The sequence below is a fragment of the Natator depressus genome, chromosome 5 (genome assembly GCF_965152275.1).
Source record: "Natator depressus isolate rNatDep1 chromosome 5, rNatDep2.hap1, whole genome shotgun sequence".
Taxonomy (NCBI): Eukaryota; Metazoa; Chordata; order Testudines; family Cheloniidae; genus Natator; species Natator depressus.
In genome coordinates this window covers 118,256,103-118,276,771 of record NC_134238.1, presented here as the reverse complement: position 1 = coordinate 118,276,771, position 20,669 = coordinate 118,256,103, and the positions used below count along the sequence as shown (strand labels likewise).

At 44.2% G+C, this 20,669-nt stretch overlaps 1 protein-coding gene across 1 annotated transcript in view; it reads left to right on the top strand.

The window, feature by feature from the left end:
- Positions 1–19,346, top strand: part of PTGR1 (prostaglandin reductase 1) — a 29,431-nt gene extending 10,085 nt beyond the window's left edge. The window contains exons 2-10 of the mRNA XM_074952113.1: positions 2,317–2,432; positions 7,344–7,389; positions 8,362–8,421; positions 10,257–10,421; positions 11,761–11,878; positions 13,126–13,281; positions 16,120–16,225; positions 17,466–17,584; positions 18,608–19,346. Of these exons, the coding sequence (XP_074808214.1) occupies positions 2,327–2,432; positions 7,344–7,389; positions 8,362–8,421; positions 10,257–10,421; positions 11,761–11,878; positions 13,126–13,281; positions 16,120–16,225; positions 17,466–17,584; positions 18,608–18,718 (987 nt within the window). The 5' untranslated portion in view covers positions 2,317–2,326 and the 3' untranslated portion in view covers positions 18,719–19,346. The remainder of the gene's footprint in view (positions 1–2,316; positions 2,433–7,343; positions 7,390–8,361; positions 8,422–10,256; positions 10,422–11,760; positions 11,879–13,125; positions 13,282–16,119; positions 16,226–17,465; positions 17,585–18,607) is intronic.
- Positions 19,347–20,669: the final 1,323 nt, after the last annotated feature.

Here is a 20,669-nt window from a genome sequence, read left to right as displayed (position 1 = left end):
GACTGCTAAAGGAGTACAAAAAGTTCTTCTGTATTTTCCACAGTATGCATCCGATGAAGTGAGCTGTAGCTCACGAAAGCTTATGCTCAAATAAATTGGTTAGTTTCTAAGGTGCCACAAGTACTCCTTTTCTTTTTGCTAAAGGAGAGTGGCAGTACTAGTTGGATAATCAAAGACTATTGTTAGAACTAACAGGCCTATATAGGTATATATGGTCAAAATTTCCAAAGAGCCTAAATGACTTTATAAGCTTAAGCCCCATTTTCAAAAGGAATAAACACCCAAATCCTCAGTTATTTAGGCACCTAATTTCCATGAAATCAATGGGAGTTAGGCCCCTAAATACCTTTGAGGATCCAAGCCTCAAGAACCTAAGTCTCACTGAAATTTACTTCAGCTCCTAAATCATTTTGGTGCTTTTGAAAACTTTACCCATGGGCCCCAGGAAACAAAAATGTGTTTAAAGATAAATAGGGTTGTTGGGTTTTTTTTTTTCTTCTCTCCTTATGATGGTCTTTAAAGTAAATTGACCAAAAGATATAGGTTAAAAATAAAATTTGTGAAAACAGAACCGAGTTCTAAAATAGAAAAGTTGCTGAAATTGCTTTGTCTGCAAAACAAGATTAAAACATAGGCCTGCTTTGAGAATAAGAACGATAAAGTGGTAATAGTCGTGTGTGTCATAGGTTTGGACCCATTTTTGTTTTGCTAATGGTTGGATGCATTGAGTAACCGGTTTTAATTCTTTTTTAATTTTTGGATTTTTGTATTGGACTTTCCATTAAAGCTAGTGAGATGATATCTCCTTTGGACTTGTGACCAGCAAACACTCTTGCTAGCTGCCCCCAAAACAGTGTCTTTTGTCTGAAAGGCAATGTGTTTTTTGGAGGACTCCTGGATCAGCAGTCAGGGTGACCTGCGAATGTTTTGTGTATTTAGAATTGCTTAGTCATGGGGGACCCTTTTAGGAGTTAATGTTTGCTGAATTGGGGCTTTTTCTACAAATGAACTAATTGACACTCGATTGGACTGAGTCAAATCACTGGTGAACCTGATTTGCTCATGGTTTGAAGATAGGCACTGTAGGGGCGGAGCAAGGGAAATTCATATCCATTGTGGATAAAAGCAGAGATCTTTGCCGTTAGCTTCCCACTCAAGGAAAGGTGGAGGTTCCAGAATCTGTGAGACTGATCACCTTGCAGAGAAGAAACCTCGATATCCCGAGGTTGGCTATTCCAGTCTCTGACTGGGCTTTTGCTCTGATCTGCTGAGCCTGTTGACAAAAAGCAGCCAGCAGACCACACCACCTGGTTCCTTACCAGCAGGAGCTGAAGAGAGTTCAAATCTTTACTCTAAGTATCCACTTTTCTCCTTTTCTTCTGTTGAGGGGAGGATACGTCCAATTTTTTAAGGGTATAAAAGAGGCTGTGCATCTGTATATAAACACGTGTAAGATTTACCTGGGAAAGTTCCCTTGGATTGTCTTAGGAAAACACTGCTTAAGGGTGTTCTCAGTTTAATGTGCTGTATTTCTAAAACTTGAGAAACTCTAATGTCATTGTCTGAAACATTTGGTTATTAAAATCTGCGTTTATCAAGTGTATCAATCTGTTTTGTACCACCTATTGGCAGAAGCGTGGGGAAGGGTTAGCCATGGTATCAGTGTTAAAAATGTACAGAGGCTTTATTTGCCTTTGCAGCTGTGATTTGAACTTTGGCTAAAACTGGTAACAATTGGTTTTCAGCACTGTCCATTTAACCAGGCTGAATTTGTAGTTTTAACTGGTATAAGGAAAAATCCTTTGAGGATTTAGAACCAATCAGGCAGCCACCTTTTTAGATTTCTTTTAGAATATATGGATGAGATTCTGTGCTGTGTCTTTAAGAACTGTGGCAAAGAATTCTCAGCCCAGTGTAGTGGGGGCTGAGAGGACTTTAAGCCGCCTTTATGCCCTCCTGTTCCTGGGCTGCTCTAGGACTAGAAAGGTCCCTGGAGTAACTAAGACAGCTCTCGGGCATCCTTCACTGAGGCAGGGAAAAGTACTAAAAAAACAAAACAAACAAACAAACCCAACCCCCCCCCCCCCCGCAAAAACAATCTTGGTAAGTGCAAGTATAAAAGACTTGTCAAACTCTTACCATGTTTTTGGGGCCAGTGCTTAGCCTGAAATTGTTAAGCACAGAGATGGAGATGCTCAGGCATGGGTGCCTGACAATATCTAATCTTGCAGCGGGGGGTGTGTGTGTGTGTCAGAATGGCCATGCAGCCATTTGTATTCCAGGTTTTGATTTTGATTGTGCTGTCTTCTCATGCAGGTGGTACAGGATGGTGAGAGCCAAGTCCTGGACACTGAGAAAGCATTTTGAGGGCTTCCCCAAAACAAGTGACTTTGAGCTGAAAGAGGTAGAGCTGCCAAAGCTAAAGGATGGAGGTAAGGAGAATGGTCCTTTATGTAGATGTTGTTAGGACTATATTTTGTCGTCTTTTTACTCACAGCGCAGTGTGTAAATCTAGAATAATTAATACATTTCTGTGAACTGAGCTTTATAAAAGTACAAGCAGGCTGGGATCTGGCAAAGATATGGAGTCGTGTGACTCAACAAAGAATCCCCTGGGCTTCATGTGCCGAATACCTGGCTCAGCAGTGCTCCTGTGGATGAGCAGACATTTAGGGCGGGATTTTCTAAAGTGCTCCGCATTGCCTAACGTATGGAAGCCTATGGAACAAAGTTTTTTTTTTTTTTTAAGTTACGCCATCGCCATCATATCATCACGTTGTAAAGATAACCTTCCGAACGTGAATCAATATCGTGTTCTCTTCCTCGGTCTGCAGACAGGCAGAGATTGATCATATGGAAGGGGAATTAAATTAACAAGACTGGTCACTTTCACTGCTTGTAGTCAGAACCCTGTGAGCAGCAGAGAAGTTATGGAAAATCACGTCATTTTCCTTCTGGTGCTGCTGCTTGGGAAAGTGGCAGATGTGCGTAAGCTCAAATTATTCACCAGGAGTTGCCTGCCGCCCCCCCCCCCCAAAAAAAAAAAAAAAAAAAAAAGGCAATAGAGGAGTAGAGTAGTTGACACCTGTCCGCACACTAACCAGGAATCTCTGGACTGGGGAAATGATACAGAAAAAACTCTTCCCTTCCAGCAGCAAGAAGGTGCTTGAACTTCAAGCGTATGAAACACCTGCTAGCCAGAGATTGACATGAAAGATGGAAGCCCTAAACAGGGTGCAGGGACAGCATCATGGTAGAAATACCAGTAGCTGGGGGACTAGGCTTTTACCAGGACATTGCTCCTGGACCCCACTGGTGCCTTTTGCCCTCACTTCAAACCTGTCCTTAATTGCTTTTCTGGCTAGTAGGTTTAATTCTCCAGCCAGTAGGGATCTGCCAGGCGTTTCAAGCCTTATTATTGACACAGCAAAGTGTGAAGTTTGCCTTGTGCTCCCAGCCAGAAGGCAGGCCTAATTCAGAAACACTCGTGTCTGGATTTTTATTTAAAAAAAAAAAAAAAAGTGTGCAGTTGTCACGCCTTCTCCAAACCCCCTGCAGTGGGGGGGAGGAAGGGGGAGGAGGGAGAAAAAAGTGCACCCCTCTCCCCTGCATAGCACGCAATTTAGGAAAGGGAAATATTTGTTTTCAGGGGGATGAATGGAGAAAAACAGGGGGAGAAGATAGGGGGAGCAGTAAAACAGAGTTACATGCAACACATGGACCTACGGGCTCAATGGTACCCCAGTATGCAGGGACAGACACTGACCAATGCATCTAGACCAAGAGTTCGGGAGTCCTGGGCAGAGTTCCAGTCTGGCAGTGAACCTTGGGTGCTCCTGGTCATCTTCAGCACCAGTAAACTTTCCCCAACAAACCCCTCTGGTGCCCTCTTCTGCAGTTCTCTGCAAACCCATCCAGAGCGACAACCTCCCCACGTAGCTAGCTACAGCCTCTCTCCTTATTCCCAAGGCAAGGTCACAAGCCCCAGTACTCAGCCCCATACAGCTCTGGGCGGCAGTGATGCTGGGTCCAGCTCCGGTTTGTTCCTCTCAGGAGAGCTGGAGCTACAGAGACACCCGCAGCCCTGTCGTGCTCCCTCTTTCCAGCCCTTCCCTGGAACAGCCAGTGCTTCCTCTGCCTCACGGGACATGCTCTCTAAACCCTAGGGGCATGTCTACACTGTAATTAGATGCCCACGTCTGGCCTGTGCCAGCTGACTCAGGCTCTAAGGGGCTGTATAATTGTGGCTGGCGAGCTCTGGGACCTCCAATCTCACAGGGTCCTAAAGCCCAGGCTTCAGCCTGATCCCATAAGTTGGCACCTCAGTTAAACAGCCATTTAGCCCAAGCCCTGGGAGCCTGAGTCAGCTGGCACTGGCCAGCTGCAGGTGTCTAACTGCAGTGTAGACACACCCTAAGGGGGTTACAATAGCAGAAAGTGCTTTGAACCTAGAGAGAGGGAGCCGTGTCTCCTACGGCTGTCTATCCAATCTATTTGTAAGGCTCTATAGAAATAGTCTGCGTACTGTGCCCATAATACATAGCTCAGCAGAGTTGGCAAAGTTAGAAAAGTCCGCCTGATTGACTAGGTCATATTCCTGAATTTCTGCATTTTAAAGCACTGCTCCCAACACTGTCCGGGGAGAAATGGACCTGCCTCTTCAGTCTCTGGTGAACATCCATGCATGTCACGCTTACTATTTCCCCCCTCTCCATTCCATACTACCTGGCCATTTCCAGCAGTCATTCCAGTGGAATTTACAAAAATCCAGGATTTTTAAATACACTGCCTGCCCAGAGAGACAACAGAGAATGGACCTGCATGTGCCTGGGATTGTGCATTGGTTGTTTTTGGTTTTTTTAAACAATCTGAATATATAAATAGTTGCAACAAGTGTTTCCTTGCCTTCGGCACTAGCCATGCATCTGAGCATTAAGGTACGATGCAGCATTATCTAATATATTGTTACATGATTAAGAGTATCATAGAGAAGATAAAACATCTGGATATGGTTGCAGATGGCAGGTTTGAAATGTACATCCATTAAAAAGGAAGAAACTAGTTTGCAGGGACTCTTAAAAAAATATAATTCCATTCCTGCGTGTATTTAAGAAAACTTAGTTATTTCCCTTCCCCTTTAAATCCTTAAAGTGTGGGTGGGGATACCTTTAGGTTAAATGTTTTTTTAAAGCAGATTTTCCCTACTTAAGTTGGCTTTGAATGCAAAGAGACTAATCTGTTTAACTTTCTGGCTCTCATGTACTTGCACAGTTCTGCAATGTCTGGGTTGTATTAACAAACTCTTGCTGTCACTGATTACAGACACCTCCAACCCCAATCTCGCACCCCACGCCCCAGCATTCATTGCTTTGAAATGATAACTTTTCTAATACCATTAGTTCTTGTAAACCACTAATGTTAAACAAACCAAACTGGTCCAAAATTACCAAACAACATCCCCTCCGGGAGAGTTGAGAGAGAAAAAGTAAATGGGGTATTACTATTTATGGCCAAAGTAATCTGCCTTGGGGCCTCAGGGTGGGTGAATGTGGTCTGTCCGCACTCTCTGTTGGTTGAATAATGCTAATAAAGGGTTTTATGCATGGGTCTTAAAAGGTAAGAGTTCTCTGTTTGGGTGCTTGGACTTCTGAGCCTCTTACAAAGGAACGGGATATAGCAGGGATGGGCAATTCTAAGGGCTGCAGAATCCACTGAAACCTTTTGGCAGGTCATACTTTTTTTTTTGGTAGAGACGACATATTGCATAGCTTAAAAAAGTTTGCTACAGTACAGCATGTTAGCATACAATTATCTGTGTATTAACCATGTAAAAGAAATGTTCTTAAATTTAAGAACAGAGTGATGACTCACCGGTGCAGCGCCTCCTGCTGGTCATCTGGGAATTAGCTCACTCCAGCTCCAGAGCACCCTCTGCTGGCTGGTGTCTCACCTGTCTAAGCCCCTCGGTGTCCCTCCTGGACCCCAGTGCCCTTTACCTCAGGGTTTTGCCCTGCAGTACCCCCACTCTCTGGGTCTCCCCTCCCAGGGGAGCCCCAACCCTCTAAACCCACCTTGCCTCAACGGCAACTGCCAGTCATCATCTAGCCCCCCGCTCACTGGTGTGGACTGCAAGGGGTTAGGACTAGCTGCCTCTGCCTATTCCCAGGGTGTACCTCTGTAGCCCCAGTACCTTTGTAGGCCTTCACCAAAGTCTGCAGCCTAGGGGTTTACCAGTCTGGAGCTCCCCAGCTCCTCTTGCCCTTTTCCCCAGCACTGCTCAGCTTCAATACCTTGCTCCCAGGTAGCTACCCCTTCCCACTCCAGGGCTAGGGTGAGACTCCTCTGTCTCCTGGCCCCATAGCCCTTTTATCCAGACCAGCTGTGGACTGATTAAGCCAGCCACACCTGGCGCCAACAACCTCACCAGCCTCCTTCAACTGCTCTTAATCCCTTTTACTTTGGAGTGGGGCAGCCATCCCAATACAAGCCCCTTATAGAACAACCTTTATCTACAACCCCCCACCCCCAAAGCCCCAGGTTAAACACACATCTTTCACTGGCTGACCTTTTTTCAGGGTGCAGAAGAGCCCACCAGCAGAAACACCTGCCCGCCCATGTTAAGCGCCACAATCTCCAGGAATGTGGACAAGCCCATGCTCCTGGACACCACCTCTGCCCCAGTCCCCGCCACCTGGGATGCACAGCCCCTGCTCAATAACCCCAGGCGCTGTCCACCAGGGCCATCCTGGAGGGATCCCGATGTGATCAAGGAGCTGCCTCCTCCTCCGGCCCTTACTCCGGATGGTGGGAAGAGCCACCACTCTCCCTCTTTCAGCATCCTCTGCTCGGGGCTAGCAGAGCCTCTTGCTGCTTCCCTCCCTCTGGGTGCAGGCAGAGCCACCACCTCTCAGGCTCTGATTTGGATGGGCCTGGAGTCTAATTGGGTGGGTGACGGTCCACTTGGGCCCACCTGTGGCTATACCCATGGTGGGCCAAATAAAATGATCTAGCTGGCTGTATGTGGCCCCATGGCCCACAGTTGCCTATCCCTGGGGTACTAGAAAGGAAGACAGGCTAAGAAGAAAAGGTGTGTCCCAAAAACCTTCCTTCCACAACAGTCTCAAAAACAAAACAGAAAGCTATGTCTGTTTGCCTTCTCTGCTAACAGTGTAGCAGTAACTTAGACAAAGCCTAGAAACTTGATTTGATCTCTGTCACTTTAGCTTAGTAGCTCTGCAAAGGGAATCCAGAGCACTCTAGTGATAGGTCAGTGCACTGTCTTGTAACATTTGATATTTATTTACTGTAGGTCCTAATGTAATTGCTAATCCTTTTTATTGCAGATGTGCTGTTTGAAGCTGTGTTTCTCAGTGTTGATCCTTACATGAGGTACTCTTTTCTTTCTTCCTTTTTAGTTTACTACTTTGAATTGCTACTTGAATCCTAAAATATCAGTGCTTATTTAGAGCCTCTGGCTTTCCGCGGTCTTCTCAGGGGCTGCCTGCCCTATACAAACACCGAAGCCCCACCTGTGGCTTCACCAAAGTCCCTTTGACACTGTAGCAACTACCATATTGGTGGCCCTAGTTACAACACAGTATCCTCCCCACTTCCACAACATAAGGCTAAAGCGCAGTTCAGTCATGCAGAGTAGACCGGACTGAACTGTGCAATAACTATACTATGGCCATAGAATGTCACTGGGCTTTACTAAATTTTAATGGACCGTTCGGAAACTCAGGTGAAACGCAGTTCTGTTCATCTATGCTGCAAGTCCTAATTATTATTATTATTATTATTATTATTACTATTTATATTCCAACAGAACCTAGTGGCTTCCACCGTGCTAGGTGCTGTGCATACACTCAGCAAGAGACACTCCCTGCCCCGAAGAGTTTAGTCTAAATAGACAGACAAGGGGCATGAGAATGGAAGTGTTATCTCCATTTTATAGATGGGGAACTGAGGCACAGAGAGATTAAAGTTACAAAGGAAGTCTGTGGTAGAGCCAGGAATTAAACCCAGTTCTTCTGAGTCCCTGACCCGTGCCTCATCTTGAAGGTACTAGCCGGGTTCTCTAATTGTAACTGTAACCTCGTAATGGCAGGGGACGAGCATTTTGTAATAAATTATCCTAGCACGGTAGTTGATCAAGGGGCATCTCCACTCATGGGTGGTTGGCTAGGAACCATATTTTATTTTTGTTAAATTGAGAACGTAACTCTCTATCTCTCTGCAGATATCTGGCAGAGTCGGCAGTGAGACCCTCGGTGCACTGTGTCTTAATCAGACAATGGACAATAATCTGTTGTGACTATTTTGCACTTAATTAAGGCTCTATCTCCATTTTGTGTGTTTCAGACCTTATAGTGGGAGAATCATGAAAGAGGGAGACATCATGATAGGCAGTCAAGTGGCTAGGTAAGGTCTTCGTTAGTTGCTTGATTTCTTTTTTCCTAACTCACTATCATCTTTCCATGCAAGAGACTCAAAGCACTAGAGAAGGTTCAACATCACTTTTCAGAGATGATTGCATGCAGCCTATATTAGTTTCTGTTAGCCAATGCAGCACATTAATAGGTATTATGTGCACGATACTAATATAATATACATTATATACATAAAGTGTTGAGAAGTTATGTTCAGAAGTTATGTTGAGAAGGTATGCCTTATGGTCTCCCCACGATTCTGTTCCCGCATGTTAAGTATCCCACAACACTTTGCGAATCTGAAGTCAGCAAATTGGCATTAGGAAAGCTGTCAAAGACAAGATACAGAAATGATGTGTCCAAGCAGAGGTTGGGATGTACCTCTATGTCCAACTTGTTTGGAATGTGCTATCCAAAAGAGAGAGAGAAAGGTGCGGAAAAAGTAGTTAAGGAACTGGTGGGTTAGATCTTAGATGATGTATAGGGTGCTTTTTAACTTGTAATCAGCCATGATATAAATATGAGTGGTTTTGGGGGTGTATCATTGAGGCACGCCTTCTGTGTAAGGAAGACATGCTGTGAGATAAGAATTGCGTCCGGGAAGGAGGGTACGTATATCTCCTTTTTGTGTTGTGCTGTTTTTGTTTTTAGACAGTAAATTTGGCTAAGTTTGGTTGCTTGGCGTATCAAACATTTTTCATTACGAATCGCAACTGGCTACACCTTTTAGGCAGTACTTCTCTGGGTGGCCCCATATTTCCTGGCAGCTGCTTTCTTTATTAGTCTGTAACCTGTCAGAAAGCAAGTACACCCTGTGAAGCTGTACTGCCTTCTAGTCCTACTTAAGAGTTTGTTCGGAGGCCTTGAAACAACCCTTACTTGTGTTTCTCACATGAGCAATGCCACTGAAGGGAGTTCTTACAAGACAGGGCAGGAAAGGCTAACATTGCACAAGTGGGCATATCCTGAAGTGCCCTCTTGTATGTAGGACGTGCTGTGTAATTGTTCACCCAGGAACGGTACAGTCAGCAATTCCAGCTGAGAATACTCTTCAGCCACCTTTTGCTGATAAGGTGTATGGTGACTTCACCATTGCCAAGGAATGCTATACTGTCTCCATCATCATCAGACTTCTTTGTGGTCCTGTGTGGGAAACCAGAGGTTGGGAGGAAATTTAAGTCCTAATCTTCTGAGCGAGAGGTCAGGTACCATCCATAGTTGTAACACTTCATTTGAAATGAGCTGAGGAATTTGCAGCGTCTGGTGCCAAAGGATTGTGTGCAACTTCTGCTGAATTTTGTTGTTTTTGTTTGAATATCTTCATTATTAGGGTCCCAAGCCAATACAGTTTTCAAGCTGTTCTTAAAGAGCCCTTCCTGTCCTAAAAGAGGAGCAGCCTTTAGAAGGTGAAATGTCTTCAGCCTTTGAAAAGGGACCTGGTTTACTGAATAAGGAACTGCCTCTTCTCCTCTGCCCTATGATATACCATTTCCCCAACCTTCCTCTCGCCTTCTGGCCCAGCTGCAGGGATCAACTCAGGATTCAAACTGAACTGGTGTTTCAATCAGGGTTTTGGCTTGGGATCCTCCCTAACATATATTAGGCGCATAGGTCTGATCCAGTGTGGTAATTCCTATGGCCATGTACCAGCTGTTTCAGAAAAAGGTGCAGGAAATATGCAGTGTAGCTAGTTTTGTGTTCATCTGCCTAGAGGGAGCATTTCCTCCTAACCCTCACATAACCCCATGTGTTAGCCCTATGTAAATATTTAGTAAAGCTAGGGAGAAGGAGCTGTTTGTGAAGTGTGGCTTTCGTTTGTCTTCTCAGAGTTGTGGAAAGCAAGAATCCCACCTACCCAGTAGGGACCTATGTTGTGGCTAATTCAGGCTGGAAAACTCACTTCATCTCTGATGGGAAAGATCTACAGCTGTTTCCTCCTTGGCCGGAAAAGATTCCCAGATCTTTGGCTCTTGGGACAATTGGCATGCCAGGGTAAGTCATAGCTCATGCTATATAAAGACTAACCAAACTTTGCTGCATTGAGATTTCCAGCCATCTGTGTGCAGGCTCTACCATGCCCCACATGCTCTGAGAGGCTCTTGCCTCTGAAGAGGGACTGAATTTTGACCCATCCTGTGGGTGGGAGGCTTATAGCTCTATATCTCTATTTGGAGCCTCTTTTTCCCCTACTTGGAGCCTGCACAGTTGCTTCTTGGCCCTATGGTGATGGGGCCAGAGTATTGTGCTGGAATCAGAGGTGAAAGTAAGCTGGTATGCCCCAGTACGGTGTACCGGCAAGAGCTGGTACACCGTACCAGACCGGCTTCCCCAGGCGGCAATTTGAAGTGCCTGAGGCTCCCAGCAGAGGCTGGAGCCCCGGGTCCGTTAAATTGCCACCAGAGCCCCGCTGCCAGAGCCGGTGGAGATTTAAAGGGCCCGGGGTGGTAGCAGCGGCCGGAGCCCCAGGCCCTTTAAATGGCCCCCGAGCCACCAGCCGCCTCTGCAGCTGGTAGCTCCAGGGGTGATTTAAAGGGCCCGGGGCTCCCAGCCACCACTACCGCAGCTGGAGCCCGGGGCCCTTTTAAATCTTGATTTAAAGGGCCTGGGGCGCTAAAGGGCCCACTTCTTCCGGTTGAGGACCCACTCCCTGCTGAGAACTCCGGCGTACCAGTAAATCCTTTAAGTTACTTTCACCCCTGGCTGGAATTAAAAAGCAGGCCAAGGGCCCAGTCCAACAGACATTAGAGTTGATGGAAGGGACTCCTTTTGATTTCAGTAGTAACTAGCCAGGGTTCATAAAATACTGATCTTGCTCCGCTGATTTCTCTGTATTTCCAGAGTTTGCACAAAGATGAAAACATATGCAGCTGTAGAATTCTACAGTCAAATAGCAGCATCAAAAGCACATCTGTACCTATTGAACAGACCTACTGTTCATGGTGACCCTGCCCTAAATACAGAAGAAATTCCATTCCACTCATGCTTTTTGTTGCCTAGTTCCTCCTAACTTGCTTCTTTTCTTACCTCTATATTTGTAGAAGGACAAGCCCCATGGAAAGCTTTCAGCTTGCTATTTGTGATCTGTGCAGAACAGAAGCTTCTTAACATTTATTTTAAAAATGGGCAAGATGTGTAGCTTTCCACATTCAAATAGCTTGAATGGATTTTGTACACATTATAAATAATTCCTAGTACTTCATATAGAACGAGGAAAAAGACTCTTTAATGGGATGAGATATCCCCTCCCCTGGGCAGCTACATGAAGCATGATCCAACTTTGTGTTTGTAATATCTCCACCAATCTCCACTGATCATTTCCTTCCTCTTTCAGCCTCACTGCATACTTCGGCCTATTTGAGATCTGCAAGATTAGAGCAGGAGACACGGTGCTGGTTACTGCAGCAGCTGGCGCTGTGGGTTCAGTGGTGGGGCAGATTGCTAAAATCGGAGTGAGTGGCTTGAATTGTTCATATGAACGCCAGAGACTGAGGAGAGGAGTGGAGGGATTTGAGTGCTTAGGAGGAAGGGGGACACTGTCTCTTAGAGCAGACTTGCCCCAGGGAATAAATAAAATATGCCATGACCAATTCCTGCCTGCACTTATCATTCAGCTGCTGCAAACCTTGCAACCAGCACTCTCCGGAGCCAGTGATCCAGCACGTGCTTTCCTCATGCATTCCTTGTCAGTGGCCCTAGCTGCTCCTGAGTTGGCAGTCGGCCCCTACCCCATAGCGTGTGTTTAGCTGTAGAGGATCGCTCCATTGTCACTACACCACAAGCCAGTCTTCACCTGTCAACAACATACAATATTTGTACCTTACAGCAGTAGTTCTCAATCAGGGGCTTGGGGTCCCCTGGGAAGGCCACAAGCAGGTTATAGGGGGCAGCCAACCAGGGCCAGTATTAGGCTTACTGGTGCCCAGGGCAGAAAGCCATAGTCCCACCATGCAGGGCTGAAGCTTGGGGCCCCGCCACCTGAGGCTGAAGCCAAAGCCTAAAAAACTTAGTTTTGTGGGGCCCTGTGTTATGGGGCCCTGAGCAATTGCCCTGCTTGCTAACCCATAACACTGGCCCTGGCTTTTATATGCAGAAAAACAGTTGTGGCACAGGTGGGCCCTGGAGTTTTTATAGCATGGGCGAGGGTGGGGGGGAGGGGTGGCGGCACTCAAAGAAAAAGTTTGAGAACCCCTGCCTTACAGGAGATTAAAATGTTGGGGGGGAAAAGGGAAGAGTGTACACACTTCTAGAAACATTTTTCTCTCTGTCATTAACACAAAGAGAAATGGTCTGAAATGTGACTTAAGTGGTTTGTGTCATATGTCATAAATTTAACCCATTCAGTGATGGATCCTTGAAAATGACAATCTTCCCTTTTTGGATCCCTGTAGCTAAAGCACAGAGGCTAACGGAACATCTATAAAATACGTTAGTGTAGCAGTTCAAAGTCCCATGTTGCCTGATGGCTACTTTCTGTGCAGGGCAAAGAGAAGCAGGGGAGATCAGCTTTCACAGGGCAACTCAAGGCAGTGGGAGCTGGGGATGTAGGGAGCCTGCAGCATTCCAAAGCTGTGCAGGGCAGGGGAAGGCAAAGGTGAGTTGCAGGCTCTACTGTCTGGTGGCATGTAGCATCTCATTTGTATCTTGTATTTTATGCTGAAACCACCTGTGAGTTAAGATGTATTTTCTTTTCCTCCAGGGTTGCAAAGTGGTTGGCTGTGCCGGCTCAGATAAAAAGGTTGCTTATCTGAAACAGATTGGCTTTGATGAAGCCTTTAATTATAAGACTGTAGGATCCTTGGAAGAAGCACTGAGAAAGGCCTCACCCGATGGCTACGACTGCTACTTTGATAACGTGAGTTCAAACTAGGATTGGCAAGAGTGCAGCTTGTTGCAAAAGTCCACATCTTTCTGACGTGCATGTGCACTTGGAATGTTGTGGCCTCATGCTGTGAGAAATAGCCCCATTAGAGAATGTAAGGGCTCACGCTCTGTTTCAGTTTTCCCTTTCAAATTCCTATTTGCTAGCAAAAACTGCTGGCCTGTGTTTTCATGAAATTCTGAAGTTCCAGTTCAGGAGCATTGGAAAGGAGGAATAACGCTGAAACAGGGAGTTGATTTGCACAATTGTTCTTGCTTTCGCTGTTTGGGGGATAGGGAGAGGAAAGTTGTACTTTGGTTATATGTAAAATTAATCTAAGGTGGTGTGTCAGTGGCAGGTCTGAGGGGTTCGGAGAGTGGAAGGCTGGTCATGTATTTAAGCCACTTGACTGTGACTTGGTAGATTTAGGTTTAGATCTAGGTGTGACAATGGGCAAATTACTTGATCTCTTTGTGCCTCAGTTCTCCATCTATACAATGGGGATAACAGCACTTTTATTCTGCTCTTTGGCTCTCTGTTTAGATTGTAAGGTTTTGGGGGCAGGGACAGTCTCTCTAGGTCTGTACGGTACCTAGCACAATGATCTAATATGTAGCACTAGCATATAAAATACTAATAGGACAAGCTACAATGAATTTAAAAAAGCAAAATAGACAATACTGGCTCATAATCAAAATGGCCCTAGTTTTACTATAGAAACTGTATAAAACTAAAAGCATAACTAATAGTTTAAAACAACTCCTTCACCTGCCTGCTGGCTCAGGAAGGACAGCATGACTCTCTTCACCACCACAGCTTTCTCCCTTCAGCCTCTGCAAAGGCAGTGGGAAAAGCAGCACAACACAGCGATCCTTAAGCCAGCGAGCGGCTCTGACTTTTCCCCAGAAAGATCAAAGCAGTCAAGAAATCCCTGGCAAACCATTGGCCCTGATGATGAGTTCTTGCTCACTTAATGGTCCTTCCTGCCCTGATTTGGCAGCCCTCAACGTTTTCAGGGAAAATGGTTACCATCACAATGCATCCCCCACCCCTCCCTTCCAGCAACATGGAAAAGTCCCCAAATGTCAATAATTACAGATTTAAAAAAAAAAAACCTTTTATCTTCACAGGTTTTCTTGACAAGCATACGCCCTTATTCATAATAAGGTGTGGCTTCATCATGGAAGACACTTAAAGTCACCCTGAGCGATGGTAAATTGGTGTTGATGCATTCCATTCGGTGGCACTCCACTGACTTTCAGCAGTGGAGGACCTGTCCACCTAGGTGTGACAGAGCCCCGGACACACCTATTGGGTGGCAGGTTGGGAAAATAGCCATCAGTACCTTGACTACATCAACCATGTTTCAGTTCTAGCAGATTCTAGCTGTTCAGCCTTTGCCTCAATTAGGCGTGTTGTTAGACTGCATGAGCTAGACTGATTTCGCTCAATGTAATAACACTTTCAAAAGCTCTAGTCAAGGCAAGTTGTTCTTTAGTAGATCCAAACTGGTTAAGGTAAAGCCTAGGCTCCCATCTGACATGATCTCACACCATACCTTTAAATCCCAGTCAACAGTGTCTCCGGTGCCCTGCAGATGTTGGGTGAGCATTTGGAAAGTAGCTGCCCTATGGACATATTGTTTGAATGAAAGTCAACAGCTGAGAATATATGTGGGGAGGGTGGTCAGGATGAAAGAAACGCAGTGTTAACTCTCCTAAAATGCTCAGGGCATGACCTCTGGAAATAGCTTGGCTATGGAGCTGGGAAAAGGCTGTAAATCCTGAAGTGGGCTGACATCAGCACAGCTGGTGCACAAATGAAAACATCTCCATTTAGAAACAGAAAAATATTCAATATTTTGCCAAGCAAATGGAAAAAGCATGTCGCTAGTGAAGCTTTGTCAAGCTGAGGAGAGGATGTTACAAAATACTTCTTGCACAGACTCCTATGAGAAAGCTGTGGAACAGTAGCTTACTACCATTTGTCTAATGGTTTAAATAATTAGCACTCCTGCACCAGGCAGGCCATTTGGAAGATCTGATCATTCCAGTGCTGGAGTCCTAATGGGATATACTGTAAATATAAATACTGTAAGCAGAAATTCTTGCTTGGTATTTTGGTGCTACTTTCAAGATCCTGCCCAGTTTACCTCTTAGCACTTAGTCTTCTGAGCCCCTTTGTACCTGCACTCTGCCAGCTCCTTATACCTCCATCAAAGCCTTCTTCTTGTCCACTCCCCTTTTCACATTTGCCCTAGATCAGCTGCTTCCCCCCCCCACGCCCTTTCTAAAAACTCTGCTTCTAGTTAGACTTTACCTGCTACCCATCCACCTCCTCTCTCATACCATGCCTCTATCTGTTTAACCTCACTCACCTTTCCAGGTTGATATTAAATTAGATCCAAGGCGTTCATCTTGCTGCTCTCAAATTCAATCTCTTCCTGGTCCTTCATCTAATTTAGATGAACATTTCAGGGCAGGCACTGTGTCCTCTTATGTATTTTTAAAATGCTATCTAAATAGGAAACTGCATGCCAAGATGACCCTGACCCTCAGTCTTGATATTATGGAACTGTGACATAACATATAGCAGAGATGGGCGCAGAGCAGTGCTTCTGAGTCAAACACTTCCAAATAAGGGCCTGCTCTTACAAGCACTTAAGCTTATGAGTAACTAACTCTAGCAACTAACCCCCCCCATTAGATCTGCACTGCTCAATGGGATAACTCACATGAGAAGTTATTTACATGCTTAAATGGTGACAAGTTCAGTCCCCAATGATCAGTATGGGTTTTATCTGTCACTTTATCTATGTTCTGACTACTTTAGGTGGGTGGAGAGTTTTCAAGTATTGTTCTGAATCAAATGAAGAAATTTGGGCGGATTGCTGTGTGCGGAGCCATCTCTGGATACAATGACACAGTGCCCCAGAAAGGTATGAAGCTTTTGGTCAGTTTTTATGGTGAAAAAATAAACTTTCCTCTTTGAATTCTTTTAATGGTTTTTATGTTGCTTCAATGTGAAACAAACCCTCAATTAAAATATATATTTTGTCAAGCAAATTCATCCCCAATGCTGTATTTTTAGGACAAAGTTAATCAATCTTGTATTCTGTGCCCCCCCCCCCCAAAAAAAAAAAAAGTATTTGCCCAGAATTAAAACAAAACAAACTCTTTAGTTCATGGTCCTTTCCCACCATGGAATGGTAAAGCTTCACAGAAACAGCAAGGCTCATTGTAGTCAAAGCTGCATCTGAGTAAATAGGAATGAATATGGCAGGGGATGGAGATATCCCTCAAATGGGAGAACTCCTCACTTCAATAATAACTGATCTGATATTTAACATTAAATAGTTCCAGATAGTTAAATCTCATTGTCCATCTACCAAGATGTGGGGGAAATGAACATTGGTTTAACAAGAATGGGGAAGAGAGTAGTGATTGGCAACCACCATAGAAATAAACTGTCCAAGAAGTGCAAATTACTAATTTTCAGCAAAAGCAGTGACTGGACCTCTCATCTAAAATAGCAGCAAGAAAGGAATCCCTTACAGAGTACAACCAGAGAACTCACTAACAGACCTGGTGATAGTTGGTAGATGTGACTTAAATGAGACTTTACAACAATCACTCTTGCACACCACTAGAGGGCAGTAGAGAATGAGCTGGGTTGTTTCAAGAATTCCAACTTTATCATCTTTAGGGTGGTATTTAATGTTTTAAATTAAACAGCAATGGTAAAACAGCCTGATGCATGCTATTTCTGTAGCAAAGCTGATTACACAGTTCAGCCATCTAGATGGAAGAGTTCTTTCCCTAGGGCTTTAGATGGTTTTACTTTTATGGTGGGATTTGCATTGATATTAAGTACTGTCAACTCAATTGAAATCAATGGGAGCTGGGGGGGGAGGGGTAAGGAGAGAATAAATATTAAATGCCTGACATTCCAGGTTCCTTGGTCAGTGCTCTAACCACTGGCCTATGGGGAGAGGTGGTCTGCACCACCAGTATCACCATTTTGTGCAGGGCCCAATCTGGTCAATGAGTACAGCCTTGGGCTGATGACACACTGACTAGCTTGGCTTTACCAGCATCTCAGCTTCTCCTTACTGCACATTGGTTTGGTTTTAAATCAAGTAATATTACTGCTCTTTTGTCTATTACCATTTCCAACAGGACCTTATGTTCAGATTCCAATGATCTTCAATGAGCTTTACATGGAAGGATTTCTTGTCTCTCGGTGGAATCACAAGCGTGAGGAGGCCCTGAAGATACTGTTAAGATGGGTTGTTGAGGTAAGAGATGGACAGTTTCTCAGACTACAGTATGTGAACTCATGCTGCTATTTCCTTCTTTACAAAAGACTACACTAACAAGAGCCAAGTCTGCTGTCATATGCTGCTCTTCCATACCCAACATGTCCCTCAAGCAGGGGTTGTGTGTAGGGGGAGAGTCAGAGTCAAACCATGCTGAACACAATACAGAAAAGAGGAAGAGCACATGCAGCAGCCAAAACTATGCTTGGCCAAAAATGAAGGGGCAAGGTACCAAACTCAGCTCATCTCTACTGTAAGGTCAGTCAGCCGATGAGTAAGAAGGGGGCCAAAGATATCCCTAAACATAAATGCAAGTCTCTTAACAAGACCCATTTCAAAACTAGTCCAACTACTTTTCAACTTTGCCTTTTTTGCCGCCTGGCAAATATTTGAAGTACTTGCTCTATTCCTTTCCCCTCCACTAACAGCATGGCCAATTTTTGTGAATTTTTTTTTTTTAACTACCTCAGTTTGGTTGCAGAGAAAAGCTTGAAAATTAGCCCTAAAGACAACACTAAGCATCAAAGAACCACAAAGTTGTTGTGGGGCCTATTACAGCTTTTGAACACTTGGGGTTGGCAATACTGCACTTACTAGGGGAGGAAGAGAAATCTTGTTTCTGGAGTTCTAATGCTCCACACCTGAAGACTTAGTCTCTGCAGAAGTAAGTGATCCACAGGGAATTTGGCATCAGAGGAACAATGGTAGATGGGCCACCAAAAGCAGCAACCATGTTTAAATCACTTTTGCTGAGCAGTATTTAATGGTGAGAGGTCACAAAAAAAAAAAAAAAAAACCACACACCCCGAAAACTTCACTACAGACATTACTGTTTACTCTCAAAAGGTGAGCTCTTTAGCTGATGTAAACAGGTACAGTTCCACTGATTTCAGAGCTACCACAGTTCACATCAGCTGCTAGGAATTATGAGTTGAAGGGATCTAGCTAGTTTAGACCACCTGCACAGTATAAGTTGAGTAAAAATTGTCTCTCTTTGCACAGGGGAAAATTAAGTGTGAAGAACATGTTACTGAAGGATTTGAAAAAATGCCAGCAGCTTTCATGGGAATGTTAAAGGGAGAAAACCTTGGAAAAGCAGTAGTAAAAGTGTAAAGGGCATGTGGTTCATTCCATTAGGAAAGCCATACCAATAAATAGCTTGTCTATCTTGTCACCAAATGCTCAGCCATAATTCACTAGATACTTTAGCCCATTAAAAGTTATGTTCAAATTAGACAAGTCTCCAACCGGCTTCCTTAAATACAATGCTACAAATTGTTGCTCCTGCAGTTATGCAATTAATCCACTTGTATCAATGAGGACTGATTAAAGCAGTGATAATGTGATTTTGAGGCTTACAAGAGTGCACTACTCTACTAATTTCATGGGCATTTTGAAAAAAGCCAGCCAGGTAAACTGTCAGTGCCGCTATATGGCTTTATACTGAGGATCTGACCTTTTTTAAAAACGCAGGTAACCTTAACCGAGCTGCTTGACAGCCTGATGTGAACTAAGGTCCATGCAGAGAGCAGAAAAGTCAACTGCAGTCTTTTAAATACTATCTGCTAAACAGTTATTTAACTAGATTTGTACTAGATCTCCTTAAAATGTAGATTTTATTCTGTAGCTAATAACATGCTTGTTAGAGTCACAGCAACATATAGCCCAGGAGTAATCTGATGAAATAGTTTAGAGCTGTTCTAATACTGTATTGTCATGCAAAGAAAGATCACCCATTAAATGGTCAAATATTCAACTAGTGTTATAATCTTATTGATAAAGAAAATGGTTCTTATCTTGACAAGAAACTGACTACATGGAGTGGCAATATTTATGACTGTTTTTGTGCATAAATAACCTGACTGATCAGCTATGCATTCCAGATTAATTTGGGAAAGACTGACATCTACCAATTTTGTAATTTAATCTGTTTTACACACCACCTCCTTCCCTCAGACCACACCCACCATACCAATTTGAGGACAACTCCTAGTGAATATGAAGAGCTGTTTGAGTTAAAATAAGGACAAGTATGTATCCACATCTAGGAAATTCTGCAGGAACTTAGTGGTCACATGCCTTTACCTCCTGTGAGCTGAGTGCCTAAAGACGATCTCTTGTGTTGTGGAAGAGGTAAGTGAGGTCCAGATAGACAAAAGTGCTCAACTCAAAGATATTGAATATAGCCTAAGATGGAGAGCTTGTAGTAGTAAGTACCTTGAATAACATCAGAGCTCCCCATCTGGAGGTGCACATAGAAACAGCAAACTCTATGGAGACAACAGGGAGGTCAGAGCCCCTAAAAATGAATAAGGTGTAAACAGACTGCCTGATGCCTTTCACCTGGCAACTAAAAGGTTCACACAGCATGCTCACGTCATCCAAGTGGGGGCTTATTATATTAGCTCTGACTATCAGATAAATGAATACTGAATGTATTAAGTGCTACAGCAGCTAATGCACCTTAAAATTAGGCAACAGCCCCTATTGCCAAGACAGATTGGGAGGCTCCAGGAAGCCCAATGGAGTCCAAAGTCAACATCTTATAAAGAGAAAACCTGAAGTGTCCTATGCCTGACACTAAGGCAATAGCAAACATCCCTGCTAGATTCTTAACTATCATGTGGTATAAAGAATACATCTTTAGCCTTCCAGTTGTCAGTGCAGTACAACTATCTTAACTTCACAAACAGCCTGAAGGTTAGGGCAGTTGACTAACCTATTGCCAAGGAACACAGGCTTGAGAGCCTAAGAGTTACCTAGGAAAAAAGACTCAAGCACAACTTTGATAGTCAATGGGAATTACAGCCTGCAGCTCCACTGCTCTTGATGAAGAGATAGCAAGTAGTTCTGGCTGAAAGCAAGCCCTGGCCCACTCCCACAAATACAGCTCAGCCTTCTTGCTGAAGAATGGGAGACCAGGACACATCTTAAAAAAAAAAAAAAACACTTGCAAAACCTGTCAAGGCTGACCTATTGTAGTAAGTTTTTTTTTTTTTTTTTTTTAAACTTGATCTGTAAATTCTACCTATGCTGATTTGTGCTAGGGAATGCAGTACTAAAC